We start from the raw sequence: 20679 nt of genomic DNA, 5'->3' as shown, positions 1-20679 counted from the left end.
GTCCACTTATCCATTCATCCTGAAGGACTTCTCCTGACAAACAAGTCATAGTACAAAATAATGTTAATCCTTAGTAATAACCCCACTGGGAGAATCAGCATGATTAAAGAGCAACACTATATATGTATATATATGGGCAGTCTCCTTATATTGTACCTTCCTCCTTTCCAAGTCTTTGCTTCCCAAATTCATGTTAACTTTCTAATTTATGTTAATTTTCACAGAATCATGCTGCTGGCTGTGGCAATATTATCCCTCTATTCAGTTCACCTCTTATTGAAGACAGCAAAAGAAGGAGGTAGGCCGACATTTTAAGCTAAAATCCATGACCTAGACTATGCATTCATTCGTTTTTTTATCTTCTCCTACTTGAAGCCATGTTTCCACTAGACCCCACTGATATTAATTCAATGTACTTGTACATTTAATATTGAGTTATTTAATCTCATCTATGTATATTCTTGTTTTCCTCTTGCTCCTGATGTTTATAAGTCTCCCTGGTTAGATCATAAATTCCTTGAGCACAGGGAACAATGTATCTGGTGTTTGGTGTACTTTGCAAGGCACAAAGTAGAGAAGTGAGCACTCAGGAGGTGCTCAATAAATACCATTGATTAATTCACATCTACTTCTCATATCCCTCTGGGCCCTAAGAACGAATCTCCCATTTTCTTCTATCCCTGGATCAAAAGGGCCATGAGTGAAAAGAGACTACTACTGGCACCATGAAGAACAGTCAAAGGGGATAACTAATAGAAGAAAAACATCAAAAGGAAATACCAGTTTCTGGGTTGGAATGCCAGAAATATTGTTTTTGACTTTTTGACCACAGAGCACAATTTATTCAAATTTTTCTTTTTCCAAAGGGTGATGAAATTAGAGAAATGTGTGATATTCTTTCTGCTTTTGTTGGAGAAATGTCTGGCTTTGGCTGCATTTTTTTTTTAAATTGTCTAAATTTTTTTAGGATGGGCAATCCTTGGAAAAAAATAAATAAAAATGATTAAATAGAACCCTTTAATGAGATTGTTTTCTTTTTGATGAAGGCTCATTAATTTATGAGAAATTAGGAGAAAAGGCATTTGGATGGCCTGGAAAAATTGCAGCTTTCATTTCTATCACAATGCAAAATATTGGAGGTAAGGGAAACGCTCTTGTTTCGTAGTCCCCTATACCGGTAATCCAAAGTAAAATAGGAAAATTGGCAAAATGGTTGATAGTATTAAACCTAGCCAGTTCATGTGGTTCTATCTTTTGTTTGGATTTCCCTTCAAAAAAGATCCAGATTGATTTTGTAAATAAATTATTTTGTCAAATTATTAGCAGTCCATTACATAAGTATTAAGTAAAACAACCAATGCACAGGGGACAGTTACTCTCCCCTACATCAAAGTTTTATTGAAGGCACCTTTCCTCCAAGAGGCCTTCCCTGAATAAGCCCTCTTTTCCTTTTCTTCATCTCCCTTCTGCATTTCCCTGACTTGCTCCTTTTATTCATCCCCTCTCCCATATACATGCTCCCATTTACAGATCTGTAATATTTATTTATTTATATTGCTGTCTGCCTCCCCACACCCTTAACTGTAAGCTCATTGTGGGCAGGGAATGTGTCTGTTTATTGTTTTATTGTATTCTCCCAAGTGCTTAGTGCAGTGCTCTACACACGGTAAGCACTCAATAAATACAATTTACTGACTGATTGACATGGATTGGTAGGTGAGAATAACATGGTTGTTTCAGTCTGGATGAGATGGAGGACACGGTGACCTGCTCATGTTATGAGCAGAATAGAACACAGAGTTTATATAGACCACTTAACTATTTTTGTAATGCATATGAAAGTAGTGTCTTAAAATGTCTCTCTTTTATTTTGAGATTTTAGAACCAATCATTTTGTATAAATTACATTCTGTATGGCATTTCTTCTTTTAGATTAGCATGCTTGCTAAAATGTTATCCTCTGAGGCTTTTTAATAAATTGGTCTTCATTAAAAGCATTACTCTCTTTTACTAATTGCCATATTGGTCATTTCAGCCATGTCAAGCTACCTCTTTATTATTAAATATGAACTCCCAGAAGTAATCAGAGCATTCATGGGACTTGAAGAGAATTCTGGGTACGTTCTTATGTGCTATTTGAGTGTTCACTCAAATCATCCGATAGATCTTTCCAGGGATTAACCGTATTTCTCTCCTTTTTGTCTTAGAGAATGGTACCTAAATGGTAACTACCTCGTTATATTTGTGTCTCTTGGGATTATTCTTCCACTGTCTCTTCTAAAAAATTTAGGTAAAGTTATTCCCTAACTTAAAACATTTTCTCATTGCATTTCATACGCTTCATTAATGATTTGTATACGGAGACCATATTAATGCCCAATAACCTGTCTACTGCTTTATAGGTTACCTTGGTTATACAAGTGGATTTTCTCTAACCTGCATGGTATTTTTCGTCAGTGTGGTAAGTGACTGCAGGGTATAACTATCAGTGACATGGCCAGGAAATGAAGGTTCTTCACTGAGGTTCCCAACTCTGGGTTATTTCTTGGCATGGCAACTGACTGGGAACCAAAACTCCATGTCTGGATTGGCTAACAGAGAAGAGTAGAAGCATGGCTTAGTGAAAAGAGCACAGGCTTGGGAGTCCGAGGACATGGGATCTAATCCTGCCTCCGCCACCTGTCTGCTGTGTGACCTTGGGCAAGACACTTGGCTTCTCTGTGCCTCAGTTACTTCATCTGTAAAATGGGGATTAAAAGTGTGAGCCCCACATGGGGCTTCCTGATTACCCTGTATCTAACCTCAGCACTTAGAACAGTGTTTAGCACATAGTAAAGTGCTCAACAAATACCATAATTATTATTCTTATTATTAACAGAGCCCTCCCCATCTTGCTGGGACTGGAAATAAACAAGGAGAAAACTAGGCCCTACTGGGTAGGTAGAGGAGACTGGGACCAGACTGGTTTGGGGCTCAATCTGAAAGATCCATGCCCAGATGAAAAGGTTAGGGTCTGAGTCCAGTCCAAGAAACTCAGTTATTGTGTCTAATTCTCTGAGCCCTCCTCTCCTGCACCCTCCCCTTTAACAGCCTAGTCAGTGCCTGAGGCTGACCGCCCAGGAGATAGGGGTGTCTGAAACAACATGGTGTAATGGATAGAGCACGGGCCTGGAAGTCAGAAGGTCATGGGTTCTAATTCCGGCTCTGCCACTTGTCTGCTGAGTGGCTGTGGGTGAGTCGCTTCGCTCCTCTGTGCCCCAATTTCCTCATCTGTAAAATGGGGAGTAAGACTGTGAGCCCCATGTGGGACAGCGATTGTGTCCAACCCCATTTGGTTGTATTCACCTAGCGCTTAGTTCGGTTCCTAGAACATACTAAGCACTAAACTAATGCGACCCTGTCACCCAAGTGACAATCCCTCTCCCAGGTGGGAATCTGAGGAAATGACCTCACACCCTCCAAGCATTGCTTCCACACCCTCATCCCCAAAACCATCCACTGCCTTCTAAATCTTCCTTTCATCTACCATCCTGCTGACGTAAAAGCAGGAAATAAGTCCAACTGAGAATTAGCTACTTAATAAAAATAATAATCATTATTACTATGGTATTTGTTAAGCTCTTACTATGTGCCAGGCACTATCCTAAGCACTGGGGTGGATACAAGAAAATCAGTTTGGACACAGTCCCTGTCCCATGTGGGGCTCACAGTCTCCATCCCCATTTTGCAGATGGGTTAACAGACACAGAGAAGTGGCTTGCCCAAGGTCACAAAGCAAAGTGGCGGAACTGGGATTGGAACCCACGTCCTCTGAGTCCCAGGCCCGTGCTATTTCCACTATGCCTTGTTGTTTCTCTATGAACTACTTCCTCAGGGCAGATGTCCAGAATCATGAGCAATAATTAGAGCCCTTAGGCTAGACCCAATTCATTCATTTATTCAATAGTATTTATTGAGCGCTTACTCCGTGCAGAGTACTGTACTAAGCGTTTGGAATGTACAATTCGGCAACAGATAGAGACAATCCCTGCCCATTGATGGGCTTACAGTCTAATCGGGGGAGACAGACAGACAGTGAGAAATACCAGCTCTGTTAGACCCAAAAGAGCTCTAATTCAGCCAGAACCAGACTGCCCTTGAGAATGCTGGGAGAGAGCAGCTTGCTGGACTCCCTGCGTAATAATAATAATTGTGGTATTTGTTAAGCGCTCACTATGTGTCAAGCACTGTTCTTAGTGCTGGGGTAGGTGCAAGGTAATTGATTAGACATAGCCCCTCTCCCACCAGGGCTCCCAGTTTCAATTCTCATTTTACAGATGAGGTAACTGGGGCCCAGAAAAGTTAAGTGACTTGCCCAAAGTCACACAGGAGACAAGTGGCAGAACTGGGATTAGAACCCAGGTCCTTCTGCCTTCCAGGCACTTGCTGTATCCACTAGGCCATGCTACATTCATTCCATTTAGGGTCTTGCTGCCCTGGTACAGCTCCAGAGCCATGGATCTAGGTTGAAGCCAGCAGGGAGGGGTCCGGTGCGGGGGTGGAGTGTGGGATGGGGGGGATAGGTTGGGGAGGAATGTGTGTGGGGGGCAGTCCTTTGAACCTCCTGTAATCTCCATGTGGTTCCATCCAAGTTTCAGGTTTTCAGGCCCCTTAGGAAGTAAGGGATTTTGAATCCAATTACTATCACAGACCTAAGATGGAGAACTGCAAGAGTGTAAAATATAACAATAATAGTGGTATTTCTTAAGTGCTTTTCCCCCTTTCCCTCTGCTCCCCACTTTCCCTCTGCTCCTCCCCCTCTCCCTTCCCCTCAGCACTGTGCTCGTCGGCTCATTCGTATATATTTTTATTACCCTATTTATTCTGTTAATGAGACGTACATCCCCTTGATTCTATTTATTGCTATTGTTTTGGTCCGTCTCCCCCGATTAGACTGTGAGCCTGTCAGTGGGCAGGGATTGTCTCTATCAGTTGCCGAATTGTACATTCCAAGCGCTTAGTACAGTGCTCTGCACATAGTAAGCGCTCAATAAATACTATTGAATGAATGAAAGTGCTTACTATGTGTCAAGCACTATTCTAAGCACTAGGGTAGATACAAACTTATCAGGTTGAACACGGTCCCTGCCCCATATGGAGCTCCCAGTCTTAATCCCCATTTTACACAGATGAGGTAACTGAGGGGCAGAGAAGTGAAGTGACCTGCCCAGGGTCACACAGACCATTCATTCATTCATTAGTATTTATTGAGCGCTGTACTAAGCGCTTGGAATGTACAATTCGGCAACAGATAGAGACAATCCCTGCCCAATGACGAGCTCACAGTCTAATCGGGGGAGACAGACGGCAGAGCAAAACAGAATGAAACGAAAACAAGACAACATTATCACGATAAATAGAATCAAGGGGATGTACACCTCATTAATACAATAAATAGGGTAATAAATAATATATACAAATGAGCACATTGCTGAGGGGAAGGGGAAGGGGGAGGAGCAGAGAATGGGGGAGAGGGGAGGGGGAGCAGAGGGAAAGGGGGCTCAGCTGAGTGGAGGGGAAGGGGGAGCAGAGAGGGAGCAGAGGGAGCAGAGGGAAAAGGGGAAGCTCAGTGTGGGAAGGCCTCTTGGAGGAGGTGAGCTCTCAGTAGGGCTTTGAAGAGGGGGAGAGAGTTAGTTTGGCGGGGGTGAGGAGGGAGGGTGTTCCAGGACAGCTGTAGGACGTAGGCCAGGGGTCGCCGGCGGGATAGGCGTGAACGGGGGACAGTGAGGAGGTGAGCGGCAGAGGAGCGGAGCGTGCAGGGTGGGCAGTAGAAAGAGAGAAGGGAGGTGAGGTAGGAGGGGGTGAGGTGATGGAGAGCTTTGAAGCCAAGAGTGAGGAGTTTTTGTTTCGTGCGGAGGTCGATAGGCAAACACTGGAGGTTTCTAAGGAGGGGAATGACATGCCCAGAGCGATTCTGTAGGAAGATGAGCTGGGCAGCAGAATGAAGAATAGACTGAAGTGAGGAGAGAGAGGAGGAAGGGAGATCAGACAAGTCGCAGAGTTGGGATTAGAACCCAGGTCCTTCTGACTCCCAGGCCCGGGCTCTATACTCTAGGTAGGATAAATGCCCCTTACTGGTTGCAAGGGGAGAGGCTGGAAGAAGGTCCCGGTCTAAAACCAGTGCTGTTGTTCATAGGACAGAAAGTCCTGAAATCAGCAGGGACCACTAATTGGCCATCTGTCCTTAATTTATAGAAAACAGTTACACACGTGTATGTGTGCACGCGCGCGCACACACACACACGCGCGCACGCCACCACCCCCCTCCCCGCCCCCCCCCCGGCCCCCAATCCCCCTTGACCTATTATCTGTGGTTCTAAACTTCTGCTTTCTGGGGATTTTAAAATCTGGCTTTAGGTGATTTATAAGAAATTCCAAATACCCTGCCCTCTCCCCATCCTGGATCACGGAGCTGGAAATTTTACATGCAACAACACGGTTCAGATGCACATGGTGATGTTACCCAACAACTCTGAGAGTCTCGGGGTGAATTTCATGATGGATTATACCCACGGAAACTCCGCTGGCCTGGATGAGAATCAGGGCAAAGACCCCCTTCACGGAAGCGGTGTAGAATACGAAGCCCACGGAGAGGACAAGTGTCAACCCAAGTACTTTGCATTCAACTCCCGGGTAAGCCGCAATCCCTGGGCAGCTGTCGAACCGGGATACGGACGGAGCTACTGAGCGTCTGGGACGAATCCCACTGAGCACGTGTGTTTGTCTTTCAGACGGCCTATGCGATCCCTATCCTAGCATTTGCTTTCGTGTGCCACCCAGAGGTGCTCCCGATCTACAGTGAACTTAAAGAGTAAGGCTGCCGGCGTTTTGCTCTTTCGTTTGCTTTCCAACTGATGTACCTTCACTTAACTTCTCTGGGCCTCAGTTACCTCATCTGTAAAATGGGGATTAACTGTGAGCCCCACGTGGGACAACCTGATTCCCCTGTGTCTACCCCAGCGCTTAGAACAGTGCTCTGCACATAGTAAGCGCTTAACAAATACCAACATTATTATTATTACCCTCATCAAATGCTTAATTTTTTTTTTAACATTTCCCCAGAACGGGCTTGCACATGTTTTCCAGGTAGGGAACCTTAATCGGTGATGGGATCCAGCCTAGTCCATTCCAGGATTAGCGGATTTTAGTCTAGGATGAAGTATGGGTTGAGACTTACTAACTCAATATCAAGGGAAGCAGCATAACCTAGTGGATAGAGCACAGACTTGGGAGTCAGAAGCAGTGGGGTCTAATTCCAGCTCTGCCCCTTGTTTTCTCTGTGATCTTGGGCAAGTCACTTCACTTCTTTCTGCCTCAGTTACCTCTTCTGTAAAATGGGGATTGAGACTATTAGCCCCACGTGGAATAGGGACTGTGTACAACCTGATTTGCTTGTACCTGACTCAGCACTTAGTACAGTGCCTGGCACATAGTAGGTGCTTAACAAATACCAAAATCATTATTATTACTCTGTGCTTCAGTTACCTCATCTGTAAAAGGGGATGAAGACTGTGAGCCACATGTGGGACAGGGACTGTGTCCCACCTGATTAGCTTGTATCTACCCCAGTGCTTAGAACAGTGTGTGACACATAGTAGGCACCCAACAAATACCATCATAATAATCATTATTATCTCTTTTGGAAGTTGGAAAATCAGCTATGAAGATAATAGTTTAACATTTCTTTACCTGACTTGCTGATTTCCCTGCTCAGCTCTTTTTCTATTAGAATGGAAGTAGAAGATTTGCCGGTTCATTCATTCATTCATTCAATAGTATTTATTGAGCGCTTACTATGTGCAAGAGCACTGTACTAAATGCTTGGAATGTACAATTCAGCAACAGAGACAATCTCTTCCCAATAAAGGGCTGACATTCTAGATGCCGGTTGGATTTGGGACAGGAAAGAGAGAGGAAAGGGAATACAGAGGCATCTAGAAGGACAGTAATAGTAATGATAACAATAATAATAATTAATTGTGCTATATGCTAAGCAATTTACTGAACGCTGGGATAGATGCAATATAAGAAGCCCAGACAATCCTTGTCCCATGTGGGAGTCACAGTCTAAGTAGGATTTCATCTCCATTTTACAGATGAGGAAACTGAGGCCCAGAGAAGTCACTTACACAAGGTCACACAGCAGGTGGACTAGAACCCAGGTCCTCTGCCTCCCAGGACCTTGCTCTGGCCTAAAGAAGAGCAGTATGGCCTAGTAGCAAGAGCCCAGGCTTGGGAGTCAGTGGTCATGGTTCTAATCCCAGTTTTGCCACCTATCTGCTGTGTGATGTTGGGCAAGTCACTTACCTTCTCTGTGCCTCAATTACCTCATCTGTAAATGGGAATTGAGACTGTGAACCCCTCGTGGGACAATGTGATTACCTTGTATTTACCCCAGCGCTTAGATCAGCGCTTGGCATATAGTAAGCACTTAACAAATGCCATAATTATTATTATTATTATTAGACCACAGCAGATATGATCACCACTCCACATGGCACTCATGGGCTCAAAGAGAGGAAAATCAGGTATTTAATCCCCATTTTCAGATGGCGAGACTGAGACTGAGGCTCAGAGAAATAAAGTGACTTCCCTGAGGTGACCTGGCAGACAAAGAGCAGAACTAGAATTAGAACCCGGATCACTTGGCTCCCAGTTCTGTGCTCTTTCCATTAGGCCACACTGCTTCTCAATTCTGCAGCTGAAACTTTATGCCAGAGGTTCCTGCCTACAGTGATTTTCAAGGTCTGTCTACTCCCCTGCTGCTGTGAAGCAAGAGATGATGGGAGCATGTGGGACGTAGGGAGGGAGAGCACCCCAAAAGGCAGAGGGTGCCCACCCTCTCCCACCCGGCTAAACACCCTAAGGCACAGCAAGACAGCTCCATTCTTAAAGGACCTTCATAGCTGACCAATGACAACCTTATTAAAATCACATCTCTTCCAAGAGGCCTTTCCCGATTCAGCCCTCATTTCCCTTTCATTCATTCATTCAATAGTATTTATTGAGCGCTTACTATGTGCAGAGCACTGTACTAAGTGCTTGGAATATACAATTTGGCAACAGATAGAAACAGTCCCTGCCCAATGACGGGCTTACAGTCTAATCAGGGGAGACAGACAGACAAGAACAATAGCAATAAATAGAATCAAGGACATGTACACCTCATTAACCAAATAAATAGGGTAATGAAAATATATATAAATGAGCACAGTGCTGAGGGGAGGGGAAGGGAGAGGGGGAGGAGCAGAGGGAAAAGGGGCCTAGCTGAGGGTAGGTGAAGGGGGGAATGAAGAGGGAGCAGAGGGTGGAAGGGGAGCAGAGAGGGAGCAGAGGGAAAAGGGGAAGCTCAGTGTGGGAAGGCCTCTTGGAGGAGGTGAGCTCTCAGTAGGGCTTTGAAGAGGGGAAGAGAGTTAGTTTGGCGGAGGTGAGAAGGGAGGGCGTTCCAGGACCGCGGGAGGACGTGGCCCAGGGGTCGACGGCGGGATGGGCGTGAATGGGGGACGATGGAGGTGAGCGGCAGAGGAGCAGAGCGTGCGGGTTGGGCAGTAGAAAGTGAGAAGGGAGGAGAGGTAGGAGGGGGTCCCTCTTCCCTCTCCCTTCTGCTTTGCCCTTGTGCTTATATTTGTACCCTTTATTCCCCCCTCCCTCAGCCCCACAGCACTTATGTGCATATTGGTAGTTTATTTAATATCTGACTCCCCCTCTAGACTGTAAGCTCTTGGTACTGATCATTGGATTCAGTAGTGCTCGCCCTCTGGCAAGCAGCTCAGTCTGGTTGTAGTCTATCAGATCCATCGGTTGTACTTTCCCTAGCTTTTATTATGATGGTGCCTGATAGTAATCATAATACTAATTGTGGTATTTGTTATAATAATAATAATGTTGGTGTTTGTTAAGCGCTTACTATGTGCCGAGTACTGTTCTAGCGCTGGGGTAGACACAGGGGAATCGGGTTGTCCCACGTGGGGCTCACAGTCTTAGTCCCCATTTTACAGATGAGGTAACTGAGGCACCGAGAAGTTAACTGCACTTACTCTGTGCCAAGCACATAGAAGCAGCATGAGAAGCATGGTCTAGTGGGTAGAGCACGGGCCTAGGAGTCAGAAGGACCTGGTTTCTAATCCCGGCTCTGCCACTTGTCTACTCTGTGACTTGAGAAAGTCACTTAACTTCTCTGGGCCTCAGTTGCCTCATCTGTAAACGGGGATTAAGACTGGGAGTTCCATGTGGTGCGGGGACTGTGTCCAACCTGTTTAACTTGTATCTACCCGAGCGCTTAGAACAGTGCCTTGCACATAGTAAGTGCTTAACAAATATCATAAAAAAGAAATGCACTGTTCTAAGCTTTGTGGTAGATAGAAGATAATCAAGTTGGACTCTACGGTCCATCATTCAATACCTTTACTAAAAGTGTACATGAGCCGCATGCTTGTATTGGATCTGCCCTAGTGCATAATACGTTGCTTTGGTCATAATAAGTTCACTGTACAATCTCTACTCTCACCAACTCTGAAATCCCTTTCTCTGACCACAACTTTCTCTCTGGCCTCCTCTCCCACACTCCTCCCCGAAAATCTGTGCTATTCGATCTCCTCTGATCTCCGGACCTCCGACCTCTGGACCCCCATCCAACTTTCTTAACTCATCACTCCCCACTTAGCCTCCATACCCAACCTACCCACTCTTGATGACCAAATAAACTCAATACCACCCTCTCTGCTGAACTCAACTCACTTTCTACCCTATCCATTCATCAAACTCGTACCACTAACCCACAGCCCTGAGTCACCTGCACAGTCCGCTTCCCTCGCTCTTGTGCTCGAGCTGCAGAACGCTGCTGGCGGAAATCTAAACATCAAGCCGACTCTGTCCACTTCAAGTCTGTCCTTGCATGCTTTTATTCTGACCTCTCTTCTGCCCGGCAAAACTATTTCTCTTCCCTTATTGACAGCCATGCCCATCACCCTCGTCAGCTGTTGCAGACATTTAACTCCCTCCTCAGGCCCCCTGCCCCCCACCCCCTCCCATCCCTTGCTCCCACTGACTTGGCCATCTACTTTATTAAGAAAATTAACGCCATCAGGTGTGAGCTCACTAAAATCGCCCCTGCCCCTCTTCAGTCCCTACCCTCTCCCCGCCCCCTCTTCCTCTCCCATCCTTTCCAGAGGTATCTCTAGAGGAGATCTCCTGCCTCCTCTCAAGTGCCACCCCCTCCACATGTACATCAGACCCCATTCCTTTGCTCCTTATCAAAACTCTCACCCACTCCCTAACAGCCGTCTTCAACCCTTTACTCTCCAACGGCTTCTTCCCCACTGCCTTCAAACATGCCCACGTCTCCCCCATCCTAAAAAAACCCTCCCTTGACCCCATGGCTCCCTCTGGTTATCGCCTCATCTCCCTCCAAACTCCCACTGTCTCAAATTCCTCTCCTCCAACTCTCTCCTGAACCCCCTCCAAGCTGGTTTTGGTCCCCTTCACTCCCCAGAAACCACCCTCTCGAAGGTCACCAGTGATCTCCTCCTTGCCAAATCCAATGGCCTCTACTCCCTCCTCAACCTCTCAGCTGCTTTCAACATTATGGACCACCTGCTTCTCCTGGAAATGTTATCCAACCTTGGCTTTACTGACTCTGTCCTCTCTTGGTTCTCCTCTTATAATAATAATAATAATGATGATGATATTTGTTAAGCACTTACTATGGGCTGAGCACTATTCTAAGCACTGGGGTAGATACCAGGTAATCAGTCTGTCCCACCTGGGGCTCACCGTCTTAATCCCCATTTTATAGATGAGGTAACTGAGGCACAGAGAAGTGAAATGACTCGCCCAAAGTCACACAGCTGACAGGTGGCGGAACAGGGAATAGAACCATGACCTCTGAATCACAAGCCCATGTTTTCTTCACTAAGCCACACTGCTTTTCATTCTCAGTCTTTCATGGGCTTCTCCTCTTCCCTCCACCCTTTAACTGGTGCGGGGGTGGGTGTTGGGCAGTCCCTCAAGGTTCAGTCTGGATCCCATTCCATTCTCCATCCACACCCACTCCCTTGGAGAACTCAATAGCTCTCATGGCTTCATTCATTCATTCAATTGTATTTATTGAGCACTTACTATTTGCAGAGCACTGTACTAAGCACTTGGAATGTACAGTTTGGCAACGGATAGAGACAATCCCTGCCCAACAATGGACTCACAGTCTAAATGGGGGAGATAGACAACAAAAACAAAACATCTACCATCTCTATGCAGATGATACCCAAATCTACATCTCTACCTCTCCTCAGGCTCACATCTCCTCCTGTGTTCGAGACATCTCTACTTGGATGTCCTCCCATCACCTAAAACTTAACATGCCCAAAACAGCTCCTTATCTTCTCACCCAAACCCTGTCCTCTCTCTGACTTTCCCACCACTGTACTGTTGTTGTTGGTATTTGTTAAGCGCTTACTATGTGCCGAGCACTGTTCTGAGCGCTGGGGTAGACATAGGGGAATCAGGTTGTCCCACGTGGGGCTCACAGTCTTAATCCCCATTTTACAGATGAGGGAACTGAGGCACAGAGAAGTTAAGTGACTTGCCCACAGTCACACAGCCGACAAGTGGCAGAGCTGGGATTCGAACTTATGAGCCCTGACTCCAAAGCCCATGCTCTTTCCACTGAGCCACTGTAGACAGTACCACCATCCTACCCGTCTCACAGTTATGAACACTTGATGTTATCCTTGACTCCTCTCTCTCATTTGACCCACATATTCAACCCGTCACCAAATCCTGTCAGTCTTACCTTCATGACATCACTAAAATCTGCCCTTTACTCTCCATCCAAACAGCTTCCATGTTAATACAGTCATTTATCCTGTCCCACCGAGATTACTGCATCAGCCTCCTTGCTGACCTCCCAACCTCCTGTCTCTCCCCACTCTAGTCCATACTTCACTCCACTGCCCGGGTAATCTTTCTACAAAAACACGGACATGTCACCAGCCTCCTCAAAATCTCCAGTGGTTGCCTATCCACTATTGTTATTATTATTTATTATTACTATCATTTACTTAATGCAAAAGTCCCCTTACATTGCATTTCAGTTTAACCTTGTTGAAGCATTCAGTATGTAAACCTAAAAAATTTTCCTGCCCCCAACATTTTTCTTTAACTACTCCGTCCTTTCCTTGAAAGAACGCTGGCAGTAAGTTGAATGAAAGCATCATGTTTTCCTATGCATGCCACATGGCTTTGTAAGACAGTTCAGTGGGCAGAGGAATGATCATTTCCAAGACCAAAGTAGAGTTCAAGCATAAAGACTCAAAACTCTCCCTCTATGTCCCTCTTGTCTTGTCCCATCTTATGCGGTGGAGTCGTCTCCGACCCAAAGCGACACCATCTCTCCCAGAACCCCTCACCTCCATCTGCAATTGTTCTGGTAATGGATCCATAGAGTTTTCTTGGTCAAAATCTGGAAGTGGTTTACCATTACCTCCTTCTGTGCAGGAAACTTGCGTCTCCACCCTCAACTCTCTCCCGTGCCGCTGCTTCCCAGAACAGGGGAGTCTTGACTTGTAGCAGATTGCCTTCCACTCACTAGTCACTAGTCAAGCTAGGAATGGCATGGGTATGCACGCTCCGTCCCATAATCGGGACTGGTAGAGTACTGGAAACTCTCCAGGTGCGGCACTGAGAGGGTCATGTTCCTTTTAGAATCCACATAAACCAGCATTATTCATCAGCTATAAATGTACTGTGAACAGCAAAATGCTTTTAAAAAGAGAAGCGGCATGGCCTAGTGGATTGAGCATGGGCCTGGGAGTCAGAAGGACCTGCATTCTAATCTCAGTTCTGCCACTTGTCTGCTGGAAGACCTTGGGAAAGTCACTTAACTTCTCTGGGCCTCAGTTACCTCATCTGTAAAATGGGGATTAAGACTGGGAGCTCCATATGTACAGGGCCTGTATCCAACCCGTTTAGCTTGTATCTACCCCATCTAAAAGAGGAGAGAGAACATCCTCATTTTATATATGAGAAAATTATGGCATAGAGAAGTGATTTGCCACAAGTCACCTAGCAGACAAATAATGATAATAATAATGTTGGTATTTGTTAAGCGCCTACTATGTGCAGCACCTAGAACAGTGTCTTGCACATAGAAAGTGCTTAACAAATATCATTATTAAAAAAAGAGAGACCCATATGTTATTGTATTTAGCTTTCTCATATGTGGAATAAGAACTTCTTCCTTGGATTCCAGAAACTAAGAATGCTGTTCTCTTCCCTTTCAGTCGCTCCAGAAGGAAGATGCAGGCGGTTTCCAATCTCTCCATCACTGGAATGCTTATCATGTATCTGCTTGCTGCTCTCTTTGGCTACCTGACCTTCTATGGTGAGTCGGTTTGTCAAAATGTTTTGTCAAAGTCCTCATTAAATCAGCCTGGGTGTGCTTGATTTTAATGATTCCCATAGAAGCCTGGTCTATTGAGGGGTGGAACAAATGCACACTATTAATATACCTCTTTTCCAGTTTTCAGTTGAATAGAATAGACCTATTTATGTGTTGTTTTTCCAAAAATTCTATCAACTCTATTCACATTTTTACCAACCCCTCTCCTCCACTAAGCATACTGTGTTTTTGAGGTAATAAGAACAACTGTGGTGTTTGTCAGCATTTACTGTGTGCTAAGCACTGTAACTAAGACCTGGAATAGGTATAAGATTATCAGGTTGAACACAGTTCCTGTCACTCATGATACTCATAGTCCAAAGAGAAGAGAGAACATCCTCATTTTATATTTGAGAAAATTATGGCATAGAGAAGTGAAGTAATTTAATAATAATAATAATAATGTTGGTATTTAAGCGCTTACTATGTGCAGAGCACTGTTCTAAGCGCTGGGGTAGATACAGGGTCATCAGGTTGTCCCACGTGAGGCTCACAGTTAATCCCCATTTTACAGATGAGGTAACTGAGGCACAGAGAAGTTAAGTGACTTGCCCACAGTCACACAGCTGACAAGTGGCAGAGCCGGGAGTCCAACTCATGACCTCTGACTCCGAAGCCCAAGCTCTTTTCCACTGAGCCACGCTGCTTCCCTGTCACCTAGCAGACAAATAATAATAATAATGTTGGTATTTGTTAAGCACTTACAATGTGCAGAGCACTGTTCTAAGCGCTGGGGTAAATACAGGGTAATCAGGTTGTCCCACGTGAGTGTCACAGTCTTAATCCCCATTTGACAGATGAGGTAACTGAGGCCCAGAGAAGTTAAGTGACTTGCCCACAGTCACAGAGCTGACAAATGGCAGAACTGGGTTTCGAACCCATGACCTCTGACTCCCAAGCCCATGCTCTTTCCACTGAGCCACGCTGTTTCAGCTGGGATTCAAACTCGGGTCCCCTGTCTCTCTGTCCAGTGCTCTTTGCACCATATAATTTGCTCCTCTCCCACACCATGTAGTCATTCGGGAAGAACATATTGCTGGCATATTTTCATATGACCACTTGTACAAACTCCCCCACTACATCTAATTGATAAAATAAATTCAGCTCCTTTGACAATCTAAACCATCTTAGCATGCTCTTCTGATTTTAGACCCCAAAACCTGTGAGTGCTAGACAATCAATCTACAAAAACACTAGATCCTCCCATTTCTATTAATGATTTCTTCAACCAGGAGAAGCAAAGGCATGAAGCCTGAAATATTAGGGAATTTCAGAGTTGCTACTGATTTCTCTTCTGTTTTCGGGGATCTTTTTCAGCTATGACAGACTTCCTATGGTTTCACATGCAGTGACTGGATGGCAGTGACTTTCACTGGAATGCCGACTCTAACGGCTTTCTCAAGATGGAGATACTCTAATGTTCAGTACTATTCATTATAGCCCATTCACTTTACTTTCAAGAGAAGATGCTGTTATTTACTAAAATCCCCTGGCCGGGGTTTCCCAGGATAATCGCAGTAGATAGAGCCCAGGCCTGGGAGTCAGAAGGACCTGGGTTCTAATAGCTACTCTTCCCCCTGTCTCCTGTGTGATCCTGGACAAGTCACTTCACTTCTCTGTGCCTCAGTTCCCTTATCTATAAAATGCAAATTAAGACTGTGAGCCCTCTGTAGGACAGGGACTTTGTCCAACCCAATTACCTTGTAACTAGCCCAGCACTTAGTACAGTGTCTGGCACTTAGTAAGCATTTAAATATCCCTATTATTATTATTATTATTAAGCAACCAAAACCATTGTGAAATTTTGGATTTTGAAAACGCATTTATTCCATAACACTTTGAAACAATGCCTGAATTGGATGGACCATTGCAAATTTTGTAGCAGAAAATCTCATCAACTACCCTGGCTCTCTTGTAGGAGAAGTTGAAGATGAATTGCTTCACGCTTATACCAAAGTATACACCTTTGATACACTGCTCCTCATGGTCCGCCTGGCTGTGCTCGTGGCTGTCACCCTAACAGTGCCCATCGTCCTCTTCCCTGTAAGTAACTAGAGATTTTGTGGAGGAAACATAGGTGAAATTGCATTGGACAGAAGGACATTTTAATGTGAAATTAAGATTTAGCCCCATAATGTCATTTCTTTCTCATTTTATACATTTTGGGGTTGCCTCGTAATTGTAATGGATACTTTCCAATATGGAAAATCCCATACTGTAACTCAGAGAAGTAGTTTGGGGCAGATGTTATGGATTTAGTAGTATGGGTTTGGGCTTTGATGTTTCTGCTGAAAAATTAAGGCTTGATAACAGTTACTGTAAAACGATGTGATGCTTTAAAAGGGACTTCTGAAGTCTCCATTTATTTTTTAAGTGCTTACTGAGCAGCGTGGCTCAGTGGAAAGAGCCCGGGCTTGGGAGTCAGAGGTCATGGGTTCTAATCCCGGCTCCGCCACTTGTCAGCTGTGTGACCTTGGGCAAGTCACTTCACTTCTCTGTGCCTCAGTTCCCTCATCTGTAAAATGGGGATGAAGTCTGTGAGCCCTATGTGGGACAACCTGATTGCCTTGTATCTACCCCAGCGCTTAGAACAGTGCTCGGCCCAGAGTAAGCGCTTAACAAATACCAACATTATTACTACCTGCCAGGTATTGTACTAAGCACTAAGGTAGAGCCAAGCTAATCAGGTTGGACATAGCAAGCCATTGCAGGGTGGCTTAGTGGAAAGAGCACGGGTTTGGGAGTCAGAGGTCGTAGGTTCTTATCCCCATCCACCCCTTGTCAGCTGTGTGACTTTGGGCAAGTTACTTTATTTCTCTGTGCCTCAGTTACCTCATCTGTAAAATGGGGATTAAGACTGTGAGCCCCATATGGCTCACAACCTATTAACCTTGTATCTACCCCAGTACTTAGAACAGTGCTTGGCGCAAAGTAAGCACTTAATATATACCATTATTAGTATGTCCCACGTGGGACTCACAATCTTAATCCCCATTTTTCAGATGAGGTAACTGAGGCACAGAGAAATTAAGTGACTTGCCCCAAGTCACACAGCAGACAAGTGGTGAAGCCAGAATTAGAATCCAGGCTCCCCAGGCCCCATGTTCTATCCACTAGGCCATGTTGCTTCTCATTTTGCTACCATTTTGTTCTACTCCTCTGGATTATTACTGAAGGGAGCATTCTTGGGTTTGAGAGAGTTTTTCCCAGATTCGGTATTTAGTCATTCTAGATGAAAATAGCAGAACCCCAGGGAGAACTGCATGATCTGCCTAACCAACGTGTCCTATTAACACCAAAGGGTACATTTCAACTCAGCTCTAAATTTTCCACGTTCGGAATCGGAATCCTTTGCACGCATCTATTTTTAAACATCTGCTACTTCCTCATCTGTTGTTCCCTAATCGACTCCCTTCCTTTGGAGACATTTCTACAGTTAAGTTTCATTTAGAAAGGGATTTTTTGCGGGGGCGGGGAGACCAAGGCAACCCAATATGAATAAGTAGAAGATGTTAACTCCCCGGCTTTCGATTCAATTCCTTTTCTAAAGTCTAGTTTACCCATTTACTTCTGCGGAAAAAGGATCGAACCACTGGAGAGACATTGTTCCGCACATTCTGCACAGAGCTTAGACCCTGTTGGCCCGCTGCAAATGTTAAGAAGTAATTGTGAGTGACTTTCCATGCAGTTTGCGTGCTGGAATCTTTTTCTAGGCACATTCCTTTTCCATGAGTACATGAAATCAAATCCTTACTATTAATAATAATATTTTGCGTTTAAGCAATGCCTTCTCCCTGGTGTCTCTGAAAGCCTTTAAAAGGTATATAGCTTTTGCTTTAAAGCAACGAGCACTGCAGCGTGATAGCTCCCACTAGGTTAGGAGGGAGCTAGGGAGTGGACGGTAGAATAGAGTGAGGTTTTGGCCTGAAACTTAAAGAAAACAGTTCTTCAGGAACTTGTTGTTTGTGCAGAACCGTGGGGAGATAAAAATGATCAATTTGAAATACAAAGTCCTTGTCATGCTCTTCAGAGTACTAAAACATGAAGAGCAAAATGAGAAGTTTTATAGGACTTGTCATTTTGACATCATCGATTTAGATGTCACTGCACGATGGCTAGTTTAATGGCGATCAACTTCCGCCTCATCGGATCATTTATCTCATCAACAGTTTAATTTTCTCCTCTGGATGTGGTGAAGGCCAGGAAGGTTTTTGGCCCGGAGAGAAAGAGAAAGTGTATTATATGCAGGTAATACAATGACACTACAGTGAGAGAAGCAGTGTCATCTAGAGGAAAAGAGCATGGGCCTGGGAATCAGAGGACCTGTGTTTTAATCCCAGCTCTGCCACTTTTCTGCTGTGTGATCTTGGACAAGTCACTTAACTTCTCCGAACCACAGTTCCCTCATCTGCACAATGCAGATTCAATACCTGTTCTCCCTCCTACTTAGACTGTGAGCTCCATGTGGGACCTGATTATCTTGTATCTGATCCAGCACTTAGTATAGTTCATGGCACATAGTAAGAACTTAACAAATAGCACTATTATATGTATGTAAATATACAATTCACACAAAACATTCCCCATTACCTGTGGTGAGCACGGGTGTGGCTGAAACATGTGGAATCTCCAGTGCCGACCTGACGTGCACACCAAAATGTTGTTCTTTATTGTGTTCTTTTGTTTGATGTTTGCAGGGCCTGGTGCTGTTTTTACATTTTAGTCAATCATTCATTCATTCATTCAATAGTATTTATTGAGCGCTTACTATGTGCAGAGCACTGTATTAAGCTCTTGGAATGTACAAATCGGTAACAGATACAGTCCCTGCCCTTTGACGGGTTTACAGTCTAATTGGGGGAAGACAGAGACAAGAACAATGGCAATAAATCAATCATTACTATTTACTGGGCGATTACCATGGGCAGAGCACTGTACTAAGAAGTACTAAGCTTTTCCCATCTTGTCCTCCATTAGTACAAAACTTCTGCCCAAAAGAGCCTCTCCTTTCTGCATAGCTATAGGCTTTTCATTTCAACTTATACATCTGTTATCAGTCCCTTCTTCCTGCTTAGATCGTGAGTCCCTCAAGGGCCAGGGACCATGTCTACTTTCAGCTATGTAGTCTTTACCAGTGCTTATTACAGGGCTTTGCATGCAGGAAGAGATTACTAAATACCATCTCTACTCCTACTAGAAGTAGTATCTACAGCAAATGACTTTCAATTTTCAGCTGGGATGCAGCACTGGGACTTTGTTTTAGGGGATCCTTAGAATGTTTCCTCTGCCCTCCTTGTTTTGGGGTATCCATATACTGTTGGCCAGCAATGATTATGCAGTTGGAGGGAACCAAGCATTTCCAGGATCCTTCCCACGTCCTTAGAGGGGTTGCCTTGAAGCTGCCAAAGCCGACGGGGTTTGGGTTTCTATCACATCTCTCCCAGTGAACCTTGACATTTAAGAACTGGAAGCTAAACTTTACCTGGAAAGAGCAGCTTTGTCTTTGGCATTTCGCCTTGACTTTGCTCTGATGTAATTGTTGCATTTATTCTGTATGATCACCATGCCCAGAGTCAATGCAAGGATTCCAGACAATTGACAACTGGTCCAGGTGCTTTGGGATTCGCTTTGTCTAGAGAAGCAGCGTGGCTTAGTGGCAAGAACATGGGCTTGGGAGTCAGACAACGTGGGTTCTAATCCTGTCTTCATCACTTGTCTACTGTGTGACCTTGGGCCAGCCACTTAACTTCTCTGGGCCTCGGTTGCCTCATCTGTAAAATGGGGATTAAGACTGTGAGCCCCAGGTGGGACAGACTGATTACCTTGTATCTATCCCAGAGCTTAGAACAGTGCTCGGCACATAGTAAGCACTTAACAAATGCCATAATTATTATTATTAGAATTTTCAGCCTCCCTCAAGGAAATGAGAAACCTTCGCCTTAGCTAGGCGTCGCTTTTCCACTGGCCAGGGTCACGTAGCAAACCAAGAAAAAGGGAAAAAAAATATGACGTCCATTAAAATACATAGAACTTGTATGCATTTCTTTTATTTTAAGGTTTTCCTTATTGGTGATTGAGCCTTCTACTACTCTGTAACATATATCTAAATGTTTAGCACTGAGCTTCCAGTTCACTACATGAACAAATTTCAGCTCTTTGATTTTTGCTTTCCCTAAGATTTCTGCACAGTCATCTGAGCATCA

The 20679-nt window shown here is 44.6% G+C and overlaps 1 protein-coding gene across 3 annotated transcripts in view; it reads left to right on the top strand.

Annotated features, from left to right (window-relative positions):
* SLC38A4 (solute carrier family 38 member 4) overlaps nt 1–20679 on the top strand; it is a 175246-nt gene that overhangs the window by 137224 nt on the left and 17343 nt on the right. For all 3 annotated transcript variants that reach the window (XM_029057880.1, XM_029057882.2, XM_029057881.2), the window contains exons 5-13: nt 225–298; nt 1047–1139; nt 2036–2117; nt 2208–2290; nt 2403–2461; nt 6397–6672; nt 6771–6850; nt 14319–14419; nt 16395–16519. In XM_029057880.1, coding sequence (XP_028913713.1) covers nt 225–298; nt 1047–1139; nt 2036–2117; nt 2208–2290; nt 2403–2461; nt 6397–6672; nt 6771–6850; nt 14319–14419; nt 16395–16519 — 973 coding nt within the window. The remainder of the gene's footprint in view (nt 1–224; nt 299–1046; nt 1140–2035; nt 2118–2207; nt 2291–2402; nt 2462–6396; nt 6673–6770; nt 6851–14318; nt 14420–16394; nt 16520–20679) is intronic.

Source organism: Ornithorhynchus anatinus, chromosome 2 (genome assembly GCF_004115215.2).
Source record: "Ornithorhynchus anatinus isolate Pmale09 chromosome 2, mOrnAna1.pri.v4, whole genome shotgun sequence".
NCBI classification, from domain to species: Eukaryota; Metazoa; Chordata; class Mammalia; order Monotremata; family Ornithorhynchidae; genus Ornithorhynchus; species Ornithorhynchus anatinus.
Note: the sequence above shows the minus strand (reverse complement) of the source record. Positions and strands in the feature narration are given on the sequence as shown.